At 39.2% G+C, this 21753-nt stretch overlaps 2 protein-coding genes across 11 annotated transcripts in view; one reads left to right on the top strand and one right to left on the bottom strand.

The window, feature by feature from the left end:
* Nucleotides 1–1111: 1111 nt before the first annotated feature.
* Nucleotides 1112–7174, top strand: LOC105013920 (RING finger protein 223). The gene is made up of 2 exons (XM_010875794.3): nt 1112–1454; nt 5665–7174. Exon 2 carries the CDS (start codon nt 5749–5751, stop codon nt 6451–6453), a length of 705 nt encoding a protein of 234 aa, XP_010874096.2. The 5' UTR covers nt 1112–1454; nt 5665–5748; the 3' UTR covers nt 6454–7174.
* A 264-nt stretch (nt 7175–7438) lies between these two features.
* ptpn11b (protein tyrosine phosphatase non-receptor type 11b) overlaps nt 7439–21753 on the bottom strand; it is a 49767-nt gene continuing 35452 nt past the window's right edge. For 4 of the 10 annotated variants that reach the window (XM_010875796.3, XM_010875801.3, XM_034295925.1 and 1 more), the window contains exons 6-16: nt 21457–21570; nt 20573–20669; nt 20234–20313; nt 19294–19449; nt 18694–18825; nt 18207–18364; nt 17099–17166; nt 16387–16538; nt 12795–12895; nt 12492–12584; nt 7439–11519 (exon numbers count right to left, since the gene is read on the bottom strand). In XM_010875796.3, the coding sequence (XP_010874098.2) occupies nt 11510–11519; nt 12492–12584; nt 12795–12895; nt 16387–16538; nt 17099–17166; nt 18207–18364; nt 18694–18825; nt 19294–19449; nt 20234–20313; nt 20573–20669; nt 21457–21570 (1161 nt within the window). In that variant the 3' untranslated portion in view covers nt 7439–11509. Of the gene's footprint in view, nt 11520–12450; nt 12585–12794; nt 12896–16386; nt 16539–17098; nt 17167–18206; nt 18365–18693; nt 18826–19293; nt 19450–20233; nt 20314–20572; nt 20670–21456; nt 21571–21753 lie in introns of all 10 variants that reach the window. The other 6 variants (XM_034295927.1, XM_034295928.1, XM_034295930.1 and 3 more) reach the window with 6 other exon arrangements.

Here is a 21753-nt window from a genome sequence, read left to right on the forward strand (position 1 = left end):
CTCTGTGAATCTGTCTAGAACAGGCCATCCTCGAAAACTGAGTATCCAGAGGGGAGGTGCACAAGGCAGGAAAGCCACCAAAAGGACTGTGGGAGTTACAGTTATCCACGGCTGAGCTGGGAGACACTTTGCATACTGCAACAATAGCCCTGGTGCTTCACAAAAGTGGCCCTTATGGGAAGGTGGTAAAAAGAAAGCAACTTACATTGAATCACACCTAGAATCTGCTAGAAGGCATGTGGCAGACCATGTGTAAAATAAATCTTGGAAGAAAACCTGTAGTCTATAAGAGACCTGAGACTAGGGAGAAGATTAATCTTCCAGTAGGACAATGTCCAACACTGGATTGGCCCCAAAAAATATCCTGGAGTGGATCAGTCAAAGTCTGGACCTCAATCTAATTTGTCAAAATAGAAAATTGCTGTTTGCCAAAGGTTCAGAGACAATTTTGAAACGAACAAAGGTCAAGAATTGTTGTGTCCAGATGAGCAAAGCTGGTTGACTTATTCAAATAGACTTATGACTGTAACTGCTGCTAAAGGTGCCTCTACAACATATCAAATAAAGGTTTTGTATTTGTAATTAATTTCAAAAAAAAAAAATGTATTTTTTTCACTTTGACATAATGGATTTCTTATGTTGATCAGTGGCAAAAAAATCTGAATTAAATTCACTTTGATGTCATGTGAAACAATCCAAATGTGGAAAAGTCCAGGGTGGGTGAATACTTTTGAGAGCCACTGTACAACTAGGCTTGTTTAAGTCAGAACAGTTACAGAAGCTTATATCCTGTTTGCCAGACGTTTGGCAGTAAGGTGCACAGGTAATCCCCCACGACAATGTGGTAGTTTATCATAGGATAAAAGCAATAGCAACATCTTATTGGATTTGAGAGTCTCAGGGTGTTTGTGCTGGTGCATGTTGGTGGGACATACAGTGTGAGGGAGAGACAGTCAGAGAGAGGGAATGAAGCAAGGTGGTTGAATGGGAGTTTCAGGTACCGAGCCAAAGTGTCTCTCCCTCCACGTGGAGTCTCCTTAGCCCCTCCCCTACATGACTCCTCCTCCTTCACCTTGAAAACTCCCTCAGGGCCAACTTACTGTTCCTGCATATCAATGTCATTTACATAGAGAGCTGAAAAGTGAGAAGTCTGAGCGGGGCAGGTGAGAGACGACCAAGGGATACAGTGAGAGTAGGACCCCCAGGCGTATGCTGATGCTTGCACTGAGGCTACTAATGAAAGCTTTGTGAGCACACCTGCAACAGCTTGACTTTCACGTGTAAAACCTGGCATAGCACCCAAGGACCGGGGATTACCTCCTCTGTGGGACCCCGCAGTCATAGAACTTGATCTAAAGATGTGTTTTCGTCTATAGAAGGTTGGACCAAACCAGAGAGTTCTTTAATACACTACAAAGACAGAGAGAGTAATCTGGAACATCCTAACTGTACAGGTAAGAACAAACGTGATGAAGAACTATGTAAAATTTGTTTAGCTTATACATTAAGGCTGCAGACAATGTTTTGGGTTATATTCTGATGCAAAATCTGTTATGGAAAGTAGCAACAATTAAGAGATAATGTGAGATACTGTGAGCTAATGTGTAAATATAATTATAAATAGTAAATTTTTTATTACTTTTTCACATTCAGTCAACTTACCCATCCATATGCAAAGTATGCAGCAACTAAACGCTCAAGTTCAAAGTCTACTTACTTTTCCTTTTAAATTGTGGAACAGGTAGAGCAGCAATTCAAGAGAAAGGCAGTTTAACTGTAGAACCAAATGACCTCAAAATACACACAGCTGAAGAAGACAATGGATACGCTTGTCAGATGAACACAACGGCTGCTGCCCTAAAAAGTCAACACACTGCCACTGGCTTGCATTGTACATATTGTTTCCCACTGTACTTAACATTTGCCTGGTAACACTATCACGGTTGTGTTTTGACTTATAATCCCTTAAATGCATTTATAATAGGTTTAAAAGTTATAATGCAAATTTTAAGTTAAAATAATGTTACGGACGTTATGATGTGCCCACGGTTCCACTTTGATGATCTGAAACAACAGTGATTTGTGAACTGTCTCAGCTCACCCTGCATGTTTACATTTGGCCGTCACAAAACCAGGCCAGTCAACCGGCCGCAGGGAGAAAAGGTGCTGCTGATAGTCAGTGTGTTGTTTGGTGACAGGCAGGGCAAGGAGGAAGTGTTCGGTTCAAACTTCAGAGTGCACCAGTGTGGAGCCAAAGCAGATGCTCTCCTGTCTTCCTTATGGTCCTGGGGTAGATAATCAGGAAATACTTGCCTGACCCAGATTAGGTTAATGACTACTGTTAATGGTCCCACAACTTTGTGCCCCTGAGCAACGCACTGTAAATAGCATTACGGTTTTGGCCTGGGGCTCTGTTAATGTTTGAAGCACAAACAATGGATGTGGGATTGTAGAGTAAACAGGGTGTTTTTCAGCAGTCACCCATGTTCATATAAAAGTGCGGTTCAACTGTTGTAGAAATACAGTCCATTTTACACATTGCGATTTTGATTCCTTACCTTGAAGTTATAGCCATTGGACAAAGGATAACTGCAATCCATATTGAGTGCTGTGAAAGTTAAACAACGCATATCCAAAGTATATGTATGTGTAGATGAAGGTTGGATCAAAGCCCACAGGCCACAGACATTCTCATAATCACCAGTTTATGGATTGTTTGCCATATCTTCCAAAATCCGAGCAGTACGCTGTATTGTAGTTAGCAGACTTTGATTAGTGCTAAACCCTTCAGAGAAAGGGGTCCAGAATGACTGCTTCCAAGGGTCTTCAGTTGTTGCTGTCTGTGACATATCTGAGAGGGAGAGCAATATTGAGAGTTAGAGAAAAAAGAAGAGGCCTGGGCAGAGGCTGGTGCTTCAGGAATGCCAAGGGTAGATGAAACGATGAAAGGAGAAATAGAACAAGCAGGCACATTGTGTCAGCTGGCCGGACAGAGAAAGACAGGGACAGCGGAGGGACTGCCTCCCTGGGGTGTGGGGAACACCTGCAGCTCTGGCTACGCTGGCAGAGTAGGAGTTGGCCATTGGAATTGCCTGTCAACATGCATTGGATTTACACTACACCAACGTGTATACAGTGTCTTCGGAAATTATACAGACCTCTTCACTTTTTCCACATTCTGTTGTGTTACAGGCTTCGTTTAAAAAGTATTACATTCATTTTTGCTATTAGTTTACACACATAACCCAATAATTACAAAGCAAAAACATGTTTTTAGAAAGCTGTGCCAATTTAGTGAAAAAAACAAAACAAAGTATCTTATGTATTTAATTAAGTATTGACTTCATTTTCAGAACATTGTAGAAACACTTTTGGCAGTGATCACAGCTTCCAGCCCCCTTGGGTATGCCTCCACCAGCTTTGCACACCTGGATTTGGGCAATTTCTCACATACTTCCTTGTAGATTCTCTCAAGCTCTGTCAGATTGGATTGGGTATATCAGTGAACCGTGATCATCAGGTCTCCGCAGAGACATTCAATCAAGTTGAAGTCTGAGTTTTGTGGAGAAAGGGAAGGAGCCTGAATAATGAGTTACCTCCAAGTCACCCATGCACAGTGCATCTCAATGCCACAGAAGAGGCACTGTGATCAGCTCGCCCCTGCTGTACTAGCCAGGGGTCCCTCCACCAGGTTAGTGCCCATAGGCAATGGAATGGATGCCCCCATATTGGCCCAAAGGGTCATCCTCAGGACATGTAGGCTGCTGAAGAGCTTCACTGAATTGTCTAGGCGAAATTTGGTTAAGACGGAGTGAAACTATTCTCCCCTGTGCTACGACTAACAGGCAGGGAGAAACAGACACTGTGATTCCCGGTGACTGTTGGATTATGGGAGAGCAGCAGTGCAGTGTTGCAGTGTCTTCTACCTCAACTGCACCACCAGACTCTAATCTAACCAGACTCAAAGGCATCAATGATTTTGGAAAACATGAATAGGACAACCAGAAACGTCAGAATCTACTGCTTTGAAATGGACAAACAGATTGGAAACTTGGTCAGAACTTGTAGACTCTGAAAAACCCATTAAGTGGCACACATCTCTAGACTTGGTCATAACATTCTTACCTTCTGGGGCAGGAGGAAATAGCGTCTCTACCAGCTGTCCTGTCCTAAATAATCAGAATCGTAAATAACCAGAAGCGCCATTATCTCTTGGCAGAACAACGCTAAGCCTTGGCAATTGATGACACTGTCATTCCCCCGAAGGGTAGGGAAGGCACAGCAAACGTTAATGTTTAACCTGATACATTTACCACGGTCCCACAGACCCTTGCCCAAAACTAGCAAATCCATGTGGCATGGTCTGCTCTCCAAATCTCAAGTCTTAGTGATAGCCTTCATTACTTTTACATTTACCAAAATCTGTAACCACCTGTTAGCTAGATGAGAGTATAGTTTGTGTTTGCAAAAACCACGATACCAACCTATCATTACACTCAACACCCATTGGTAAATTCCCTGAATGTAGAATAATGCTTTTGTTTTCATATTCAGGTCTATATTCTTAATATATGGGTATCTTACTGCTCAGCAAAGAATCTGAAAAGCGAAGAGCAAGCCTTCATTTAAAGCATCTTGCACCTGGTAACTGTCCAAAAGGGAACTAGGAGGTTATGGAGAAAGTGAGGATGGACTATGATGTACAGTTTGGGTTATAGTTTAATCCACTAATATTATATCCGGTTAGGCTTCATCTTAGTCACTACTGTTTTATAACCATGCAGTTTACAGTGGATGATGGTCCGAAGGAATTAGAGTGATTCAGTCTTATTTACAGCTGAAGAATCACCCTCACAAATATTTTCTGTAGTTGACCAACACATTCACTGTTTTGACTGTTGAGTTTCAGATTGTTGAGACTACATCATACCACTGGACGATAAACAAATTCTTTGTTGTCAGTAAAGAATATGACCAGAGGGGTGTCATTTGCAAACTTGAGTGGTTTGTCAGATGAGACATTGGATGTGCAGTCATTGGTGTTTCAGACTGAGTAGAGTAGGAAAGCACACCCTGGAGAGAATACCATGCCCCTGTACTGAAGTAAAGGGGGTCTCATATGTATTTTCCCAACATTAAATGCTGTGAAAGTGGTGAAGTGGAAAGAGGATGCAAGAGCATGTCTTTACAATTACATTACAGACATTACATTACTGAGGGCCTTTACAGTGGGTTTAGTTGGAGCTACAACATCAAAGTGAATGGGCATCAAACATCCCTGTGCTGTATGAAGTACAATAAGCCGGGAATTACGTGTTGGTGTGGTCTGACTTAGGATAAGTACATACAGCACTGTACTTAAAATGTTAATTATGTTTATTGTTAATAAATAATGTATTTGTCATGTATTTGCAAATACTGTATAATATAAATCTCCTAAGAATAGTTCAGAATGGAATAGTGTCATGATTGGAACACAAATGTTACTTCATGGTGCCACAAACCTGAAATACTGACAGTAAAATGCTACTAACCATTTGAGATTATGTTCACACTGCACTGCGTTAAAAATTGATTTTACCCTGTTATACTGAAGGAATAGGCTAGAAAATGTATCAATACTGTACATTAATACGAGATATCCTGTCATTCATTCATTCTCAGAGAATCCACAGGGACACAGAAGAGAAAGGGGGGAAAAGGGAGTACCAAGCCACAGACAAAGAAAGGGAGAAACGGATAGATAACATGGCACAGATCCCTCAGGTGTGGCACACCCAGTTTCTGCCCCAGGAAGACAAAGTGGACTGGGACAAGAAGGTATCGGTGGTCAGCCAGCCAGAGTGCTCTATCTGTTACAACACCTACGACAACGTCTTCAAGACGCCCAAGCTGCTGCAATGCACCCACACTTTCTGTCTGGAGTGCCTGTCGCGCCTCACGGCGATTTCCCTCCAAGAGCAGGAAGGAGGAGGCAGCAGCAACATCCTCTGTCCCTTCTGCCGCCACCCGACCCCGATACCTGAGGAGGGTCCTCCGGCCCTAGCCACCAGCCGGGAGGTCCTGTGTAAACTGCCCAGCCACCAACAGCACGAGGAGCCTGTGTGGCTGGACGGGGAGAAGCTGTGCTACAAGCGGGACCTGGACGCTGGCCCCGGAGCCTCTAGCTCCACCTCTGCCTTCTGTGTTTGCATCGACATCGGGGCCAGCAAAGCAGATGAGGTCCCTGCTCAGACGCGACCCCACCGCATGGGTTTCGTGGAGTGCATGACCGACTGGAAGAGGCTTCTCCTCTTCATCACGCTAATGGTGCTGATGGCGGTTATTGTGCTGTGGCCCCTTCAGTGCATCGTCACCACAGGAAACATGCGTTGCTTGCCGCGCTCTGACGGCTCGGTACCTGGCTCTGGCATCACCACGGTTACCCCATTTACCACGATGAAACGCCTTTAATTAAAAGACTGTATGTAATATGCCAGATCCCACTTCTTCCAATGCCACACTGGTTTACAAGCACACAGATCCCCAGAGAGAGCTCTAGTAAGAGGCTGATCTACAGTATCTATTCTGTGTCATCTTCTCCTCTTTTGCCTACAAAGGAATGAACTTCCTTAAGTCAGGAAATACCTAAAATGCCACAGATAAGAAAATGGATGAGGGGTCAGACGTAAGTGGCAGCACTACTAGAGCGTGTTCTCCCACTACATGAACAAAGACAGATTTCAGAACATTGTATCAAGGAAGATTGACTATTGCAGTTTATTTTGAAAAACAAAAACTCCATTCATTTTTTTTGTGCAATTGCTAATGGTGTGCTTAAAATTTGTAATTAAATACATATTAAATTCATACACTATCACTAACTGATTTGTAGAAAAAATACAGTATATTTGGATGAACCATGTTGTAGTGGGACATAATCTCTGTGAAATCTATTGATATCTAAAGTATTGGCCAATGAGAGTGACAGTAATTGGGTGATTGTTTATTATACCTAATGCAACTTTAATCTGGACTTTGCTTCACAACACATTGAATGCAACTGTGTATCCAAACCAAAACAGACACTCACAGTCAATGATTTAAACTCAAAAAGCAACTTGATCTGTGTTAATTGACTGATTTGTATATTTATTTTTGCCAAAACAAGCTTAAACTGTAAGTGTATGTAAAGGAGATTGCATTGTTTTGACATGTTTTTTCTTTGTTTGTTTTTTACAGTAAATGTAAAACAACTCTGTAATGGTCAGTTTATTTTGTGAAAAATACTATGTAGCTATCTTTATTAGATACACTTTGTACAGCACTCCTTTAATACATATTGAGCAAAATAACAACAAAAATATGTCATCATGGTGGGAACTAATTCCCTCTGGACTGGCATGCGTCACTTTCTGTTGGATCTTATTCCGACATACCAATTACAAGTCAGTGACTAGTCATTTCCCTATACACATCTACTATTACTAACCATGTGCTTTTTATTACCTAATTGGAATATAATTAACTACTTCTTTGTAAAATAAGGAGTGGACATAGAGAGTGGAATTTCCAGTAGGAGTGGTTCTTCCTGTATGTGGGAATTTCTACATAAATGTTTATTATGAAGAGCAAAGGTGAAGTATGTGGGAGAATTTGAATTGCAGTTCCTTGTTTATATGATCCTATCCTCTTTCACAAAACCTATTGGATGGGTTTAAAATGTAGAGATCTATTTTGGCAAATAGTTCAGTTATAATATGTTGCTGAATTGTGTTTTTGAGATGCATGGTAACAGCTTTTGCATTTTTACTTTTACCTAGTAAATGTCTAGTGAATTGCAGAAGACAATAATAAATAAATATTTACCATTATGAAAAGACTGTGCTGTCCATGGACATCAGGGACAAATCACATTTTACAGAATATAAGATGAGCCTAGAAAAAAAATACCATAGCACAGAGACAGGAAAGAGAAATGGTTTATGTTTGGTTATTCCTTCATTGGTTTTTTATTCAATGTTTAAATTAAGTATTTTACCATCCAGTCAAACTCATTGCATCGTTGCTATACGCCTGGACAGAAAAGGTTTGGGCTAAGCCAGTGCAAGAAGGGAAACAGTCATCATCCGAACATAGGATCAGTCAATACACCACTACTCAAATCAAGCATATTGTAACCAACAAAGGAAAAAGGAGTTTTGAAAAATATGTTGACATGAATATTCAAGTAAATTTAAGGAGCAGAAATAAAATTACTGATATTATTACTGTATCCATCCCAGAACAACCTGCTTAATGTAGCTTACAATTTAAAATAATAATAATTATTAAATATAAACAAAATTAGAATAATGAAATTCTAATAAAATATAAAATGCATCAAATGACAATAGGATATTTACAATTTGAAACTCCTCAGAAAATTTAAAATAAAACTCACAAGACTGATGTCACTTATAGCAAGACATATTGTGCTCTTTAAATAGCCTATGAACATCCTTACAGTTACAGATCACGAGCCCACAGCCAAAGCATTTAGCAGTTTTTAATAGAATTTCAAGTATTTGGTGTTTGGGCACATAGTAATTTCCACTTCAGTCAAATTTTCTATTAGTTTCCAACTGACATTAATGCATGATTAAGTGAAAATTAAAGTTGGATTCACACCTAAATGTTTCACCAAATCATACAAAATCTTGACCCTTACAGGCAGAGTGAAATACAATAAAAACCATAATTAACATTAGAATGATCATAATTAACAGTGCAACATAATTAAGAAAACAGAAACCAAAAATGACATTTTAATTCAACGGACAAGATTGGGAGATCGGGAGGCAATTGAAGGGATCGGTTCACAAACAATTTCCGTGTTCACTTCAAAAAAGCATACCACTTAATTTAAACATACCTGAAACTTCCAGTGACACAGGTTATTTTACCAGTGATTTCAGAATATAGCATGAATATTACATCAACAACTGCAATAGCAACAAAAAAAAGTCATCCAATAATACTTTCAGAAACATCAGATTAAAGGAAATACTGAAACAACATAGTTTCAGTGTTGATGAATGTTACTGCATTGGCGTTAGGATGAGACGTAGTTGTAAAGCCTGAACACTATGGACAAGAACAACCCTACATAAACAACAGATAACAAATATCAGCCCCTGAATAGCCAAATAACTGGGTTGTTCAAAAGGAAGAAACCATTGAGCCGCTGGGTTAATCCAGTGTGAACATATTTAATGTCATTTTCATGCCTGTATATGAGAGTTAGCCGGACGTCTGTCCAGAGAGAAACCCCTACCCATGATACATCATATGACATCATCAATGACGGCTTTTACTCTCCCAACATCGTCAATCCTGGATTATAGCCATCTTGTAGATTACTTTTTGGAGACAAAACCTATTCTTTAATCTTGGGCTGTAGGCCCATCTGGCTCAGTAATGAATGACTAAAGACTTCATGGATGGCAGCCCACGTCAGTGAACTTCCTGACTTCTCTCCCATTTTTGGTTATCCTCTCAATTGAATATCCATCTAGTCTGTGACAACTATGTGGAATTTGTAACAGCAGCTATGTGAGCGTGATACAGTATTAAAGACACTATTTGACAGGATTTCCTATGATCTTCTATATGATCTTCCTAACCTTCTAACTTACCTTCTAAATCTGCTTTGATCTAACTGTAGAACAAAACTGAATACCTGTGCGTATTAGGTAGAGTCTCCAATAATCATTAATGGACAATAATAGTTTTCCAACCCTTCAGGGGTCTTTGTGAGAAGAACCGCCCCCGGACCCATTCGGGATCCGCTCTTATCTCAAAAACCCCACTCAAACTAACAACCCAGAAGTCAAACACAGCATGTTTTGGAAGGGGTTAGGAGAAACTTGTCTGCGATCCAGTGGGACTGAACATGTTTCTTTGTTACGCCATTCAATTCAAAGGCAAATAATTTATTATGATGCCAATATAGTAAGAATCTACACACTGATTTTATACTTGAAAGCATATTATAATAAAATAATAATTAGGTAATATTTAAAAGTGTGTTCTTTTGCATATCCCACAGTCCCTGAGAGAGGTGTCAGAGCCAGGGGATCAGAAATGTTTTACAGCCTTCCAGGAGCATTTACAGTTTAATGTCTTGCTCAAGGACAGGATAGAACATCAGATTTTATTACCTAGTCGGCTCGGGGATTCGATTTCGCAACCTCGTTATAATGGGTGAGATAAAACCCATAAACCTGAATATAAACCAGAATCTGGTTTAAAGGTGTAACCCTTTAAATATTTTTTTATTTGGAATTTGATTTCATTCTGAGATAATACCTTTTGGAGTTTTCCCAATTTGCTAAAACATTGAAATTGTCCTGTACAAAGTGACTCCACTAATAACAAGAATCAACTGATAAGACAAGGACTATGACAAAATAAACTGCATGAGTAAGTTGGAACTTCAAGCTCCCTCTCCTTGTCAAAAGGTTATGGGAGTATTACACGCAGCCATTTCAGACAATCACAAACAGGAACAAAACTCAGGCCCCAGCAGCTACAGAACAGGAGCTCATTAATCTTAAAATCTTTGAATAGGCTCTCGTTACCTGTGATGGTGGTAAACATCTTCTATTGGCACAAAAGACTATTGGTAGGACTACTGGGGAAAATCAAGAACTTCTCAAACTATATTGAGACAATACTTCCCTGTACACAAACATGGAAAATGTCCACATCCAACCCTGAAATCAGCTCCTCACTCAAAAAAGGCCCTACCATGCAAATACCATGACCTTCCTTGTGCCTTTGAAAATGGAGCGTTTTCATGAAGGATGGGAGAGGGTTGCGCAAGGAGTTAGCTTTTCTGCGCCAGTGCCTTGTGGTAGCAAATCACTTCAAATTACACCACCATCAATCAACACCACACTAATAACCGCTGCAAGCAAGTAAGCAAGAACAGAACATTGCTAGAATCATTGGTTCATCTAGATGACAGTCAGCGGGGCGTGGGGCTTCACTTTTTCATGTCCCGTCCAGCTTGTTTATGGTTAAACATCATGTAGTGAAAAACCCCCCAATCACTTGAACATTGATATTGCAGAAGAGTACACCACTGTTTGTTTCTTATGTCAATTTAGTTCGAGGGTCTACAGAAATTGACTTATTGGGTTAGTTGGTGGCTGGGTGGTTTGGGCGATGAAACGGAATAGCTGTGTGAAAAACCAGGGGGGCAGGCACTTTGTTGGTACACAGGAGAGGTTGAAGAGTTTGTGAAGCCAAGGAGACATCTTAGTGAGGGCAAGAGAATGGTGGCGACAGAAGGTCAAGAGCGTTGGGCTGTACCCCTGTCACAGTAGAGGGGGAGGCTCCAGGCGGCCAGCCATGGCAGCAGAAGGGAGAGACACTAAGAAGGATCAGCACCACCACCTTCACCCGAGGCAGGGTCCACTGCCCGGGGGTCCAGGGCCAGAGGTCCACATGACCCCCATGGTTCAGGCACTGGGAAAGTGGCACCTCAGCTAAAACTGAAGCACACACAATGGGACACTTATTTAGGCATACACAGAAACGCTTTCCATATACACTGATCTCCAAAGGTATATAAAAAGTATATAATTAGAATGCAATTGTCTGCGTCCAATGGACATCACCTGGTGCTGTTAAAATCAATGATAGCAAAAATAAAAATGCTATTTTGGAATATTTCTGGACCAATTGACAGAATGTGGGATTTAGGTTACTTTGAACTGTCATGTATGTTATCATACCCGTTTAGAAAATGTGTTGTATTTTTAAGACAAATCAAAACGTGATGCATTTTTACATCTTCTTTTAATGCATGACATACTAAATGCATTTGGAATACACATTTGTATGAAAATAAATTATTTGTCAGTTTCTTAAAATGACCTGTGCTTTTGATACTTAACATATGGGGACAACCAAACATGTATTGTCAACTTTTCCATATGCTAAACTTATTCGAAAACATTGAACTTTCTGTCTTGAGTTAACGGAACAAGCAGGGACCACTTGGCTATAGACAATGAGCTTTGTATTTCCTAGAAAAGCAAAGGCTTAAGAAGATTTTATTTCCAAGCAAATGTGCATGTACAATATATGCACTTACCAAGTTTATGTAAACTTAAAATGCAACATTCCCCTCACTGTTTTCTGTTGTAGAGCAGTACTTATATATATAAAATATATATATTTAAACCAAATTGTTAAACCCCCTAGCCTTCAAAGAATCTGAATATTGTTTCTTATGTATGCAATTTCTGCCACTTTTCTGTAAATTGTCAATGGGGTGATCATGTGACTGGATTGCACCTTTAACTATGAACATAACAATAATACTTAATTAAAGCCTTTCAGTCTGTCACTTTACAACTTGCTAGCACGCATAACCTCTATAACTTAAAATTGAAAAAGCCATAGTAACAGAGAACTTACAGAGAGGTTGAGAGAGGCAGAGATCGATGTCTGGCCATTACCTCCTAGTGTTACTACAACTCCCAGAGGTCTTTGGGTTGGTCTTGATGTTCAAGTTCTCATACACGTTACAAGGGTCGTCGTTTGTCAACCTTCTTCATACAAACACATGCAACACAGACAAATCATGGGGAGCAAAAATTATCTTTAATTTAAATTTAGACAGTAGTAATTGATAGTGATAATTTAGACAGTGGTCATTGCCATCTGTATATGATACAGATGGCAGAAATAGTGTGCATTTAGAGAGAAAAATGTAGGTGTTGTCCGTGGATTGCAGGGTGTATATTTGTAGGTCTACTCACACAGAGGAACGTGGCACAGAGGTCATGTTGGTTTTTGATCGGTCATTGGTCATTGGAGGGGATTTGATATTGGAGTACTCCCTCTCCTTTGTCTTATTCTTCTGCAATGAAAACAGCCACATAAACCACTTTAACTAAACATTGAGACAAGATAACATAACATATACTGTTCCAGCCAACATGGTTTCACAGATCAGACGTTCCATAGTAAACGTACTTCTGGGAAATATTTGTTTAATTTCACATTTGGTACCACAACTAGCAGTGCTTCCCCTACTTTCTTTCCCAACAACGACACAAAGGCTCGATGGGAGAGATGCTAAAACGTACTCTCTGTACACCTCTCTTGATTGTCAACTGTATTTTCTTAACATTATTTGACAATACTGTAATAACATCATTCCCTAATAATAACATGAATCCCCGTCAATTAATCATTTTCTAAAACTGTTCATGAATCGCCTCCCAGACTCCTAATAAAAGCCACTAACTACTCACTAATGAGGGATGATGGAATTCCATGTACAGTATATCACTGTGTGTTGCATTGGGGGTTAAAGAGGTTGTAGAAAATATAGTTTTGATGGATGTAGCACCCAGTGCCCCATGATTTAACATTAGATCATCCCTATTAGCATACACATTCTCCCCCACAGCATCACCTTCCAGCCCGACCATCAGTTCATCCACTGGGTCATCATCAAACTATATAGAATAGTCAAAAAAATAATGAATTACAGAATTTGTCTGTTTAAAATGGTTAATGAATTTAAAGAATACAAGAATATGTTTGTATTGAAGGTCTTATCATACGAAGAAAACAATTAAGAAAATAATACAAAGAATGATTATTTCTAAGAACACAGGCTATAGTATTTTCATTTGTTTATTAGGCCCTACAAATATACAAAATGACAATTACATAGCCAATCTACAGGTGAAAAGAATAGTCTATAGGTGACATGAATAAGTTATTTCTCTAAACGAATAGACTATGCCAAAAGTGCGTTTTTGCAGGTCACTTCTGGGGGTTCTAGTGGGGCTATCGAGTTGATTTCAACACCAATGCATAGCTCTTGTCTCCTAGATTACTGACATATAAGGTGTGTCTATAGGACATGAATAAGTTATCGAAAAATTGAGAGGAGTTATTAGAAAAAGACACATTTCTCCAAATGAATAGGCTACAAAAACAGGGCGTACTGCAGGACTCTCCCAGGACTCTTGTATTTTGTTTCAATATTAGCCTAATTAATTTGTTGAATGGTCACGGAAATCTTGTATTTCATTTGTAAGTAAAAATTCAACCCTGGCTCTGATTCGCATTCATGCATTCAGTGAGGGGTGATTAACGCCTGGGTACCTTTAGTGACTGTACCAACGCTAAGTGGCATGTGCTTTTGATGGATAAGATAAATAGTCTCTTCGCTTGCGAATTTAGAATTCTGACAACGGAACAATGTTATATACGCCTATTTAGGAAGGAGAGTGTAACTTTGAAATGTTTTATTTTAATTACAAACTCAAATGCCAATTGGCGTAGGCATTTGGCAATTCTAATGTTAAGCTATAATAATTTCTCAGAGTGCACAACCTTATAATATTCTTTACCTTCCATAAAGTATTATCTAAATAGTAATTTTGTTTCATTTATATTATTTCACAGATTTTCCTATTTTTCCTGGGAAATGGTACACACTATAGATACACACTGCAGACATTTATTTTGAAGGCACAATAACATAGTTAGAAGTCTTATTGTTGCTGCAAAATGTACAGTGTACAGTATATAATGTTTCACTGCAAATTGTTGCTGCAAAATGTACAGTGTACAGTATATAATGTTTCACTGCAGATTGTTGCTGCAAAATGTACAGTGTACAGTATATAATGTTTCACTGCATATTTTGAAGCACAATATGAAAACCGGAGGTCTTATACAGTATGCTGTTGCTCTGCTCTGATGCTCAACTGTACTCAACTTTGGAAAAAATAAATAAAATCATACAAATATTCTGTTTTTCTGTGGTGGCGCATCACATTTTTGCAATAAGAGGGAAGCACTGACTAGGGTCAAAGGTGAGCACCATTACAGTTAAATAGACTGACTGACTTACAAACTGGGCTGTATGTTTGGCTGACGTTAAGCTGGCAATAGTGTCTTTGACAATTTGTTGGCAGTTTAAAATAGGTGTAACCAGTGCTCTGCATTTTTCAATCTGATGAGCATGGTAATTTACCTGTCCTACAGGAATTGATCCAACTTTATTTCAAGTTATTCTGTGACTCACAAAATATTCTATAACGTTGAAGTAAAAATGTTATTCTACACATTTATAAATTACAAAAAAACAAGAAACCAGGCAAGCCTAGTTCAGCCGGACCACAACGGAAAGTATTGACCTCTTGAGATTTGAACCCGGGTCGCCCATGTGAAAGGCTGTGCTCTAACCACTTGACCATAGAGCTCTACTTTCATTGCATTTCAGTATAGCCTCTATCCTGAACAAATCATTGTTTGCCACTGGCCATTTGAACAGCTTATTAGCCAGTAATCGGCTTTACCAGTATCTACTAACTAACTGGAATAGTCATAGGAATTGAGCAATTGGTAGCGAATCTGCCAAAGCTATTTCATTTTAGGGCATAAGAACATATTTTATTCTTTCATGGCATAAAAACATACTTTTTTCTTTCATTCGTGAATGACACTGATAAAATAACTTTTAAGAAAGGTGACGATAACACATTTTTCATGAAGTGAAATGACAGGAGAATTGTGAAATCTACAATAAATAATTAATAAATGTCATTGCTCTCAATAGATTAAAACTTAGGTCTTCCACATAAGAGGCACTGTCTTTAACCAGTACGCCACAGCATTACACGTTTCAGCAGTCGCTAGATTCCATCGAGGATTGTGTTAAACTGACTAACGTTTCTTATTAAGTTCCACTATGAACTGTATTGCTTTTGCCACTGGCCATTTTAACAGCTTATTAGCCAGTAATAGGCTTACTACTATCTACTAACTACCTAGGAATAATCATAAGAATTGAGCAATTGCTAGCGACTGAAGATGAACATTTCCATGCCAGAAACAACCACAATATAACCATATACAGTTTCAGTTAAGACTTACTATAATGTTACTACTGTTTGTTAAGCCAGCAAATGTGTTTGTCTATCCTGACCCAAACGCATGCATGGATGCGTACTTCGTAAATCCACCAGAAACAGTTGGAATATAACCGTAAACCAGCAATAATTGAATAAATAATCAAATATGTTAATACAGCATTTTGATTTTGAAAATGTGTAATAATACCATCACTTTACCCTGAAAGATCAACAAAACATTTAGTTTTTCAACAATGTTTTGATGCACTGGGTCCCCCATGACAAGAAAAACACCAACAGAGTGCTATGTTGAATTAAGACTACATTTCAAACTTCACATGTGTAGCTGCAAGAAAATCATAATGAATTATACTACTATTGATCTTGATTTTACACACTGACCCTTTTATTTACAGGAAGTAAGTTACTGTACTTCCATTTTTACACCTACTAGTGAGTGTTTGGTTAGTACCTGCTCCTCCTCAAGTCTCTTTTGTGCCGTGTCAATGTACTGCTGGACAGCCATATATATGAACTTATATTGGGCTTCAGTCTGCACCATGCCTGATCGCTGCTGACGAACCCTCTGGATAGTCTTAGGGATGTCGATGTCACAGTCTAATCCTGAAACATGCACACAAACATGCACAGGTCAAAGGGGAGCATTGTTACACATATTTGTCACAAATCCTATTGGGTCTGTCTTTATGTTTCTGCTGAAATCGTTTGGATAGCGTACTTACTATTATTGGGTTGTTTGCTTGTCCCACCTAGCTATCTTAAAGGTGTAGTCCAGACACATTATCATACCATTGAAGTAATACAAACAAACACACACTTTTTTAAAAGAAAGTGATCTCATTCTGACATATGAACATCAATCCCAATCGAAATAAGTTTCAGATATGAAGCAGGTCAATTGGGGATGCATAGCTCTCAGTTACAATAGGCCAGAATCGAAGATCACTCTTATTTTGTCTTGTAAAACAATTATCTGTTTGCAAAGTGGAATTTTTCAACTGGAAAGAGATATCAGAGGAATGATCATGTGACTGGAGAGCACCTCTAATACAAAATAATACATTTTGGGTTAGAGCGTCTGTTAAATAATTTTTTAATATTTGGATATGAACCATCTGCGATTTTTATGTTTTACTAAAACTAAGGTCAGAATCATAGCTTACCTTGTCTGTTGATTATGTCAATGAGAATATCAATGACAATGATTGTGCCTGTTCTCCCAATTCCTGCACTGAAAATAGCAGCATATTATTACATTTAGGATGCATGTTTAAAACAGACATACTGCCATCCTGATAAAGTTACAAGTTAGGTTCTGTGCATGTGCACACATTATCACCGTTGGCTATTAATGATGAAGTCTGCAAGTTTTGGCCACTGGTTGTAAAAGTAGTGCTATCGAGCTAAAAAACGCTGCCTGAAAATGGTCTAATCTATCTCATGTGTGTCAATGTGTGCCCAGTGTCCTCAAAACCACTTTAAAACTTGCAATTTCATGCAAAACTGAGGGATGTTGGTGATTCTGCTTATTCATAGATTGCATCTCTGTCACTCCCTCATGCTGTTGCCATGGTTACTAACATTCTACATACACTGCAGCCATACTGAAGACCAGAAATAGAAAATTAGCTAATGATTTAAAACAAGGGCTAATTACAATTTTGTCTAAATTACACTGTTGGGGCAGGTAAATATAACAAAATGGCTAATAATAGAAAAAAATGTTTACCAAATGTACTTTGTCAGATGGCAATGTTATCACTAGCTAGAAAATTATGTAAAGAATAACTAGCAATGCTAATGTTAACTAGCTAAAATTCAGTGGACTCTCCTCAATATTAACAAGCTAGTTAACATTATATTGTATTAAAATCACATTGATTACTTTAGCTACTAATTATTTGCCTTGAGAGGTGGTATTGTCTTTTCAAGCCTTAGTAATACACTTTAAATCAAATCGTCATCAGCTCCCACTGAAGAAGCAAGTTAGACATCAGTCCCAAATGGAATGTTCAAAACAGTTTTGTGCAATCTATGAATAGATAATGCTCATATAAACAATATAGAACAACTTCAGCCAAATATGGTAGGTAAAATATACAAAATATACATTTTGCAAAAGTCACAGACTACATCTTCAATAATCATTTAGACTCACAAATATGAAAAAATCGGTCCGATAGGCAGTTGAGCTTCATGCTTAAAAAAATAAAAGAAATGTTCCCTATACAAAATAACACTGATGTATGCCCCCCCCTTGTGAGTTCTTACCTGCAGTGGACCACAATGGGCCCGGTGTCTGGAATGGCGCTCTGTGTACGGTTGACCTGCTCCAGGAAGCTGAGCACACCTCCGGGCTCGTTGGGCACACCATGGTCAGGCCAGCTCAGGTACTGGTAATGCCAGATATACCTCACTGGCTCCCTCTGCTTATAGGAAGAGATTCCGTTTACAGGAGCATTAAAGCAGCTGTTTAACCTGGTATTCGGCAGGAGACTTAGTTAGATATTACTTCATGTGATAGAACCGTACTTTATGACTAGTACCTTAAAATAATATACAAAAAAAGTATTTATGTCATTGTTAAATTACAAAATTACCATGGGCTGCAAAACAATGCATAACTTTAATTGCCTGGTTGTCTCTCAAGAAATGAGTGTGGTACGTATCATGAAGGACATTTTATACAACCTAAACCAAATTCTTCAATTGGCCTCAATGTGGCAAATTAAGATAATAGTGTCCAAATCTGTCTTACCCGGTCTAAACGTGTCACCTCCAGTTCCCTCAGGATGTAGTCTTGAGCTGGATGCTCCTCCACGTTCTTTACACTCACTTTCCCAAAGTCCTTAGTGGCGTTAAGGTCAGGCCAGTAGCGTACACACTTGTTCTGACAAGAGGAAATCATTAGACAATTAAGATGGCCTGAAGGCCTCAAGTATCTTTACAATCTGCTTAGCTGTCCTCCTTTCTTGATCTGACCAGCCCCCTCCACCCCACTGTAAGACCACAGATCTCTAATACATGTTGTGTGATTTTTCAGTTTTAGCCCCTATGACTGACAGCCCAATTTTCATCTCTCTTTCCACTAATTGGTCTCAACGATGCCTAACCACCCATAATATGTATCCATCCACGGATGTATTTCTAAACACATATAGTGTCAGTGGGAGACTCCACACCTACAGAATTTGTTTTACATTTACATGCATTGGAATGCCTGTTCTAATAACTCTATCCCTTGTTTCTAGAAAACCTTTGTGAAAAAAGCCAACTTGGATGACCAACACAAAGGAATGTATATGGTGAGATAGATGAGTCTGTTATTGGCCCACAAGTGTCTGGGTCTCATCCTCACCCGCCCTCTCTCCATCTCCTTGGTGGTCATGACAATGACGTGTGTGTTCTCCTGATACACCATCTTCCAGAAGTCCACCACAGTGTTTTGAAGGCAACCCTGCGTAGCAATGAACAACTTGCCCTCCTCCACATGACGGCCTTCTTCATGCATACTCTGGGGAAGAAAAATGTTTCATGTCATGAGAACATTGGTAGCCTGGTGGTGGTGTGACTGTTTGTGCTTTAGCTACTAATTGTGTTGGTGCTTTTGGATGCCAATCATGAAAGAGTTGGCTACAAAAACACATAGGCTACAGTATAGTGTGGGAAAACACTGGTATAGTGTGGGAAAACGCAAGATAACAGCTTAACCGCCTTTTAATTTGGACGCATAGGTTGCAGTACCTTTGATTATTTTTTACACCACACCATTGTGAGATCAGGTATAGGTCCAGGACTAAATGTAGAGATTATAGCTTACAGTCTCGGAAACTACCAAAGTATCCAATGTTCAGATCTGTTTGTAGTTAAGTGTTTCACAGAGACCATCAATTTAGATTTCTGGCCACTGATTTTAGAAGTTGTCAAGTCAAAACAGGTTTGCAGAAATTGTGTACTGTGCTGTTTATTTGCTAAAATCATAAAAAACTGTAGCTTTCCAACTGGCTAACTGATATTAACTAAATTGTGATTCGACTTATGTACATATAAACAATATATTACACATCCAGCCTAAAATAGGTGGCTTACATTTGGTTTTTGTTATTTGCAAGTTCCATATTTCATCTTTAACAAAATAGGTGTCACACATTCCTGTAATTAAATGCTTTAATATTTAAGTATAAGGATATTAAGGGGAAACTGACTCAAGTGGACGTTAGGATTTGCTCCTGATTGCCATGTAAATGATTCCACTCAGCTATAAACTACATCCCTAAATTCTAGAATCCAGAACTCACTCTGATGTAGTTGGCATTGATGTAGTCTGAGCCAGGAACATCTGCATCTGCTTCTCTGATTTCCACCCGCGTGGTGTCAACTGGTACACAGATACACAAGAATGACAGCCTATTGTAACATCAGCTGCACGCACGCACGCACGCGCACACACACACACACACACACACACACACGAGCACACACGAGCACACGCGCACACACACACACACACACACACACACACACACACACGCACACACACACGGACACACACACACTGACACACACACACTGACACACACACACTGAAACACACAGGTTTAAATGACAGCGGGTAATGGAGACATTATTTCACTCACAAGGGAGGATGTTCTTGTATCTGTTTTTGCTTTTGTTCTCTGCTCTCTGTCCTTCCTTCCTGGGATAGAGAAGCTTACACTCCTGCTGCTGTAACACCTGAAAAGAGACAGAGGAAAGAGAAACATTGGAAACGTCAGTTGCGGCATTTTTCCCCGAGACTCTATGGAACAGGAACTCACAAATGTGAGCCACAGACAAAGCATAAGATGAAATAAATATTGTACTACAAACATCCCTCTGACATGTAAATGTGATGAAATCATAACCTAGCCAGAATTTTGCAGGATTCCTTTGTAAATTTAATCAGATAAGCCACAGTGTGTTCAAATGAAAATAAACTAGTGAGCTTATTGTGTAAACTCTGCTAGAAAACCTCTGAAATATACTTGGCTGAATACACCTGAAAGTGAGTATTGTCCACTCTTCCACTGCCACCCAAAAGGGACAAAAAGTAACATGTCTCCTCATAAGACGATAAAGACACAGGCAGTCAAATTCTGTCATTTTTCACTAAATGATCTTTTGACCAAACAGATTAGCTCCAGTCCCATAACCAGACTATGACAGGAATCACTGATGTTTACAAGCAAATGTGGTTAGGCTTTAAGTTTTCCCCAATATATATTTTTGTCTTAGTCATGAACTCCATGTTTTGGAATATGAGATGCAAATTATGTCCCTCAAACTCAACTCTGGACCTCAAAGTCCTCTGTTTTTTCATTTCAATGCCCTAATCACTGACTTATTTAGAACTGGGACACCAGGTGGGTGCAATTAATGATCAGGTAGAACAGAAAACCGTCAAGCTCTGGACTTCGTAGGGTTAAGTGTTTTTGTAACCCTGGTATATGTGATCTAGAATAATTTTAACAAACTCTCATACCTCAAACTCTTCCCAGAACCCTTGTTTGGGTTTCTCCGAGTTGTCTGCTACTTTGGTGAGCTCCTTTACCCGATTCTCAATATTGGCTGCATTTATTCTGGTGGCATTGAAGGGCTTTCATTGGAAAAAGGAAAGAGAAACACACTAAGACAAAAGACATGAAAGCAGACATCCTCCTGAATGTACTCAAGTCTTTTCATGACTCTAGTAGTTTTACAGTGTATTCAAAATAACTTGTATACGAATTAGTTTCGGACCCTTTTAGGGAATCTTTCCTAGCCACTGAGCACACTGTGA

This window comes from Esox lucius, chromosome 12, assembly GCF_011004845.1.
Source record: "Esox lucius isolate fEsoLuc1 chromosome 12, fEsoLuc1.pri, whole genome shotgun sequence".
NCBI classification, from domain to species: Eukaryota; Metazoa; Chordata; class Actinopteri; order Esociformes; family Esocidae; genus Esox; species Esox lucius.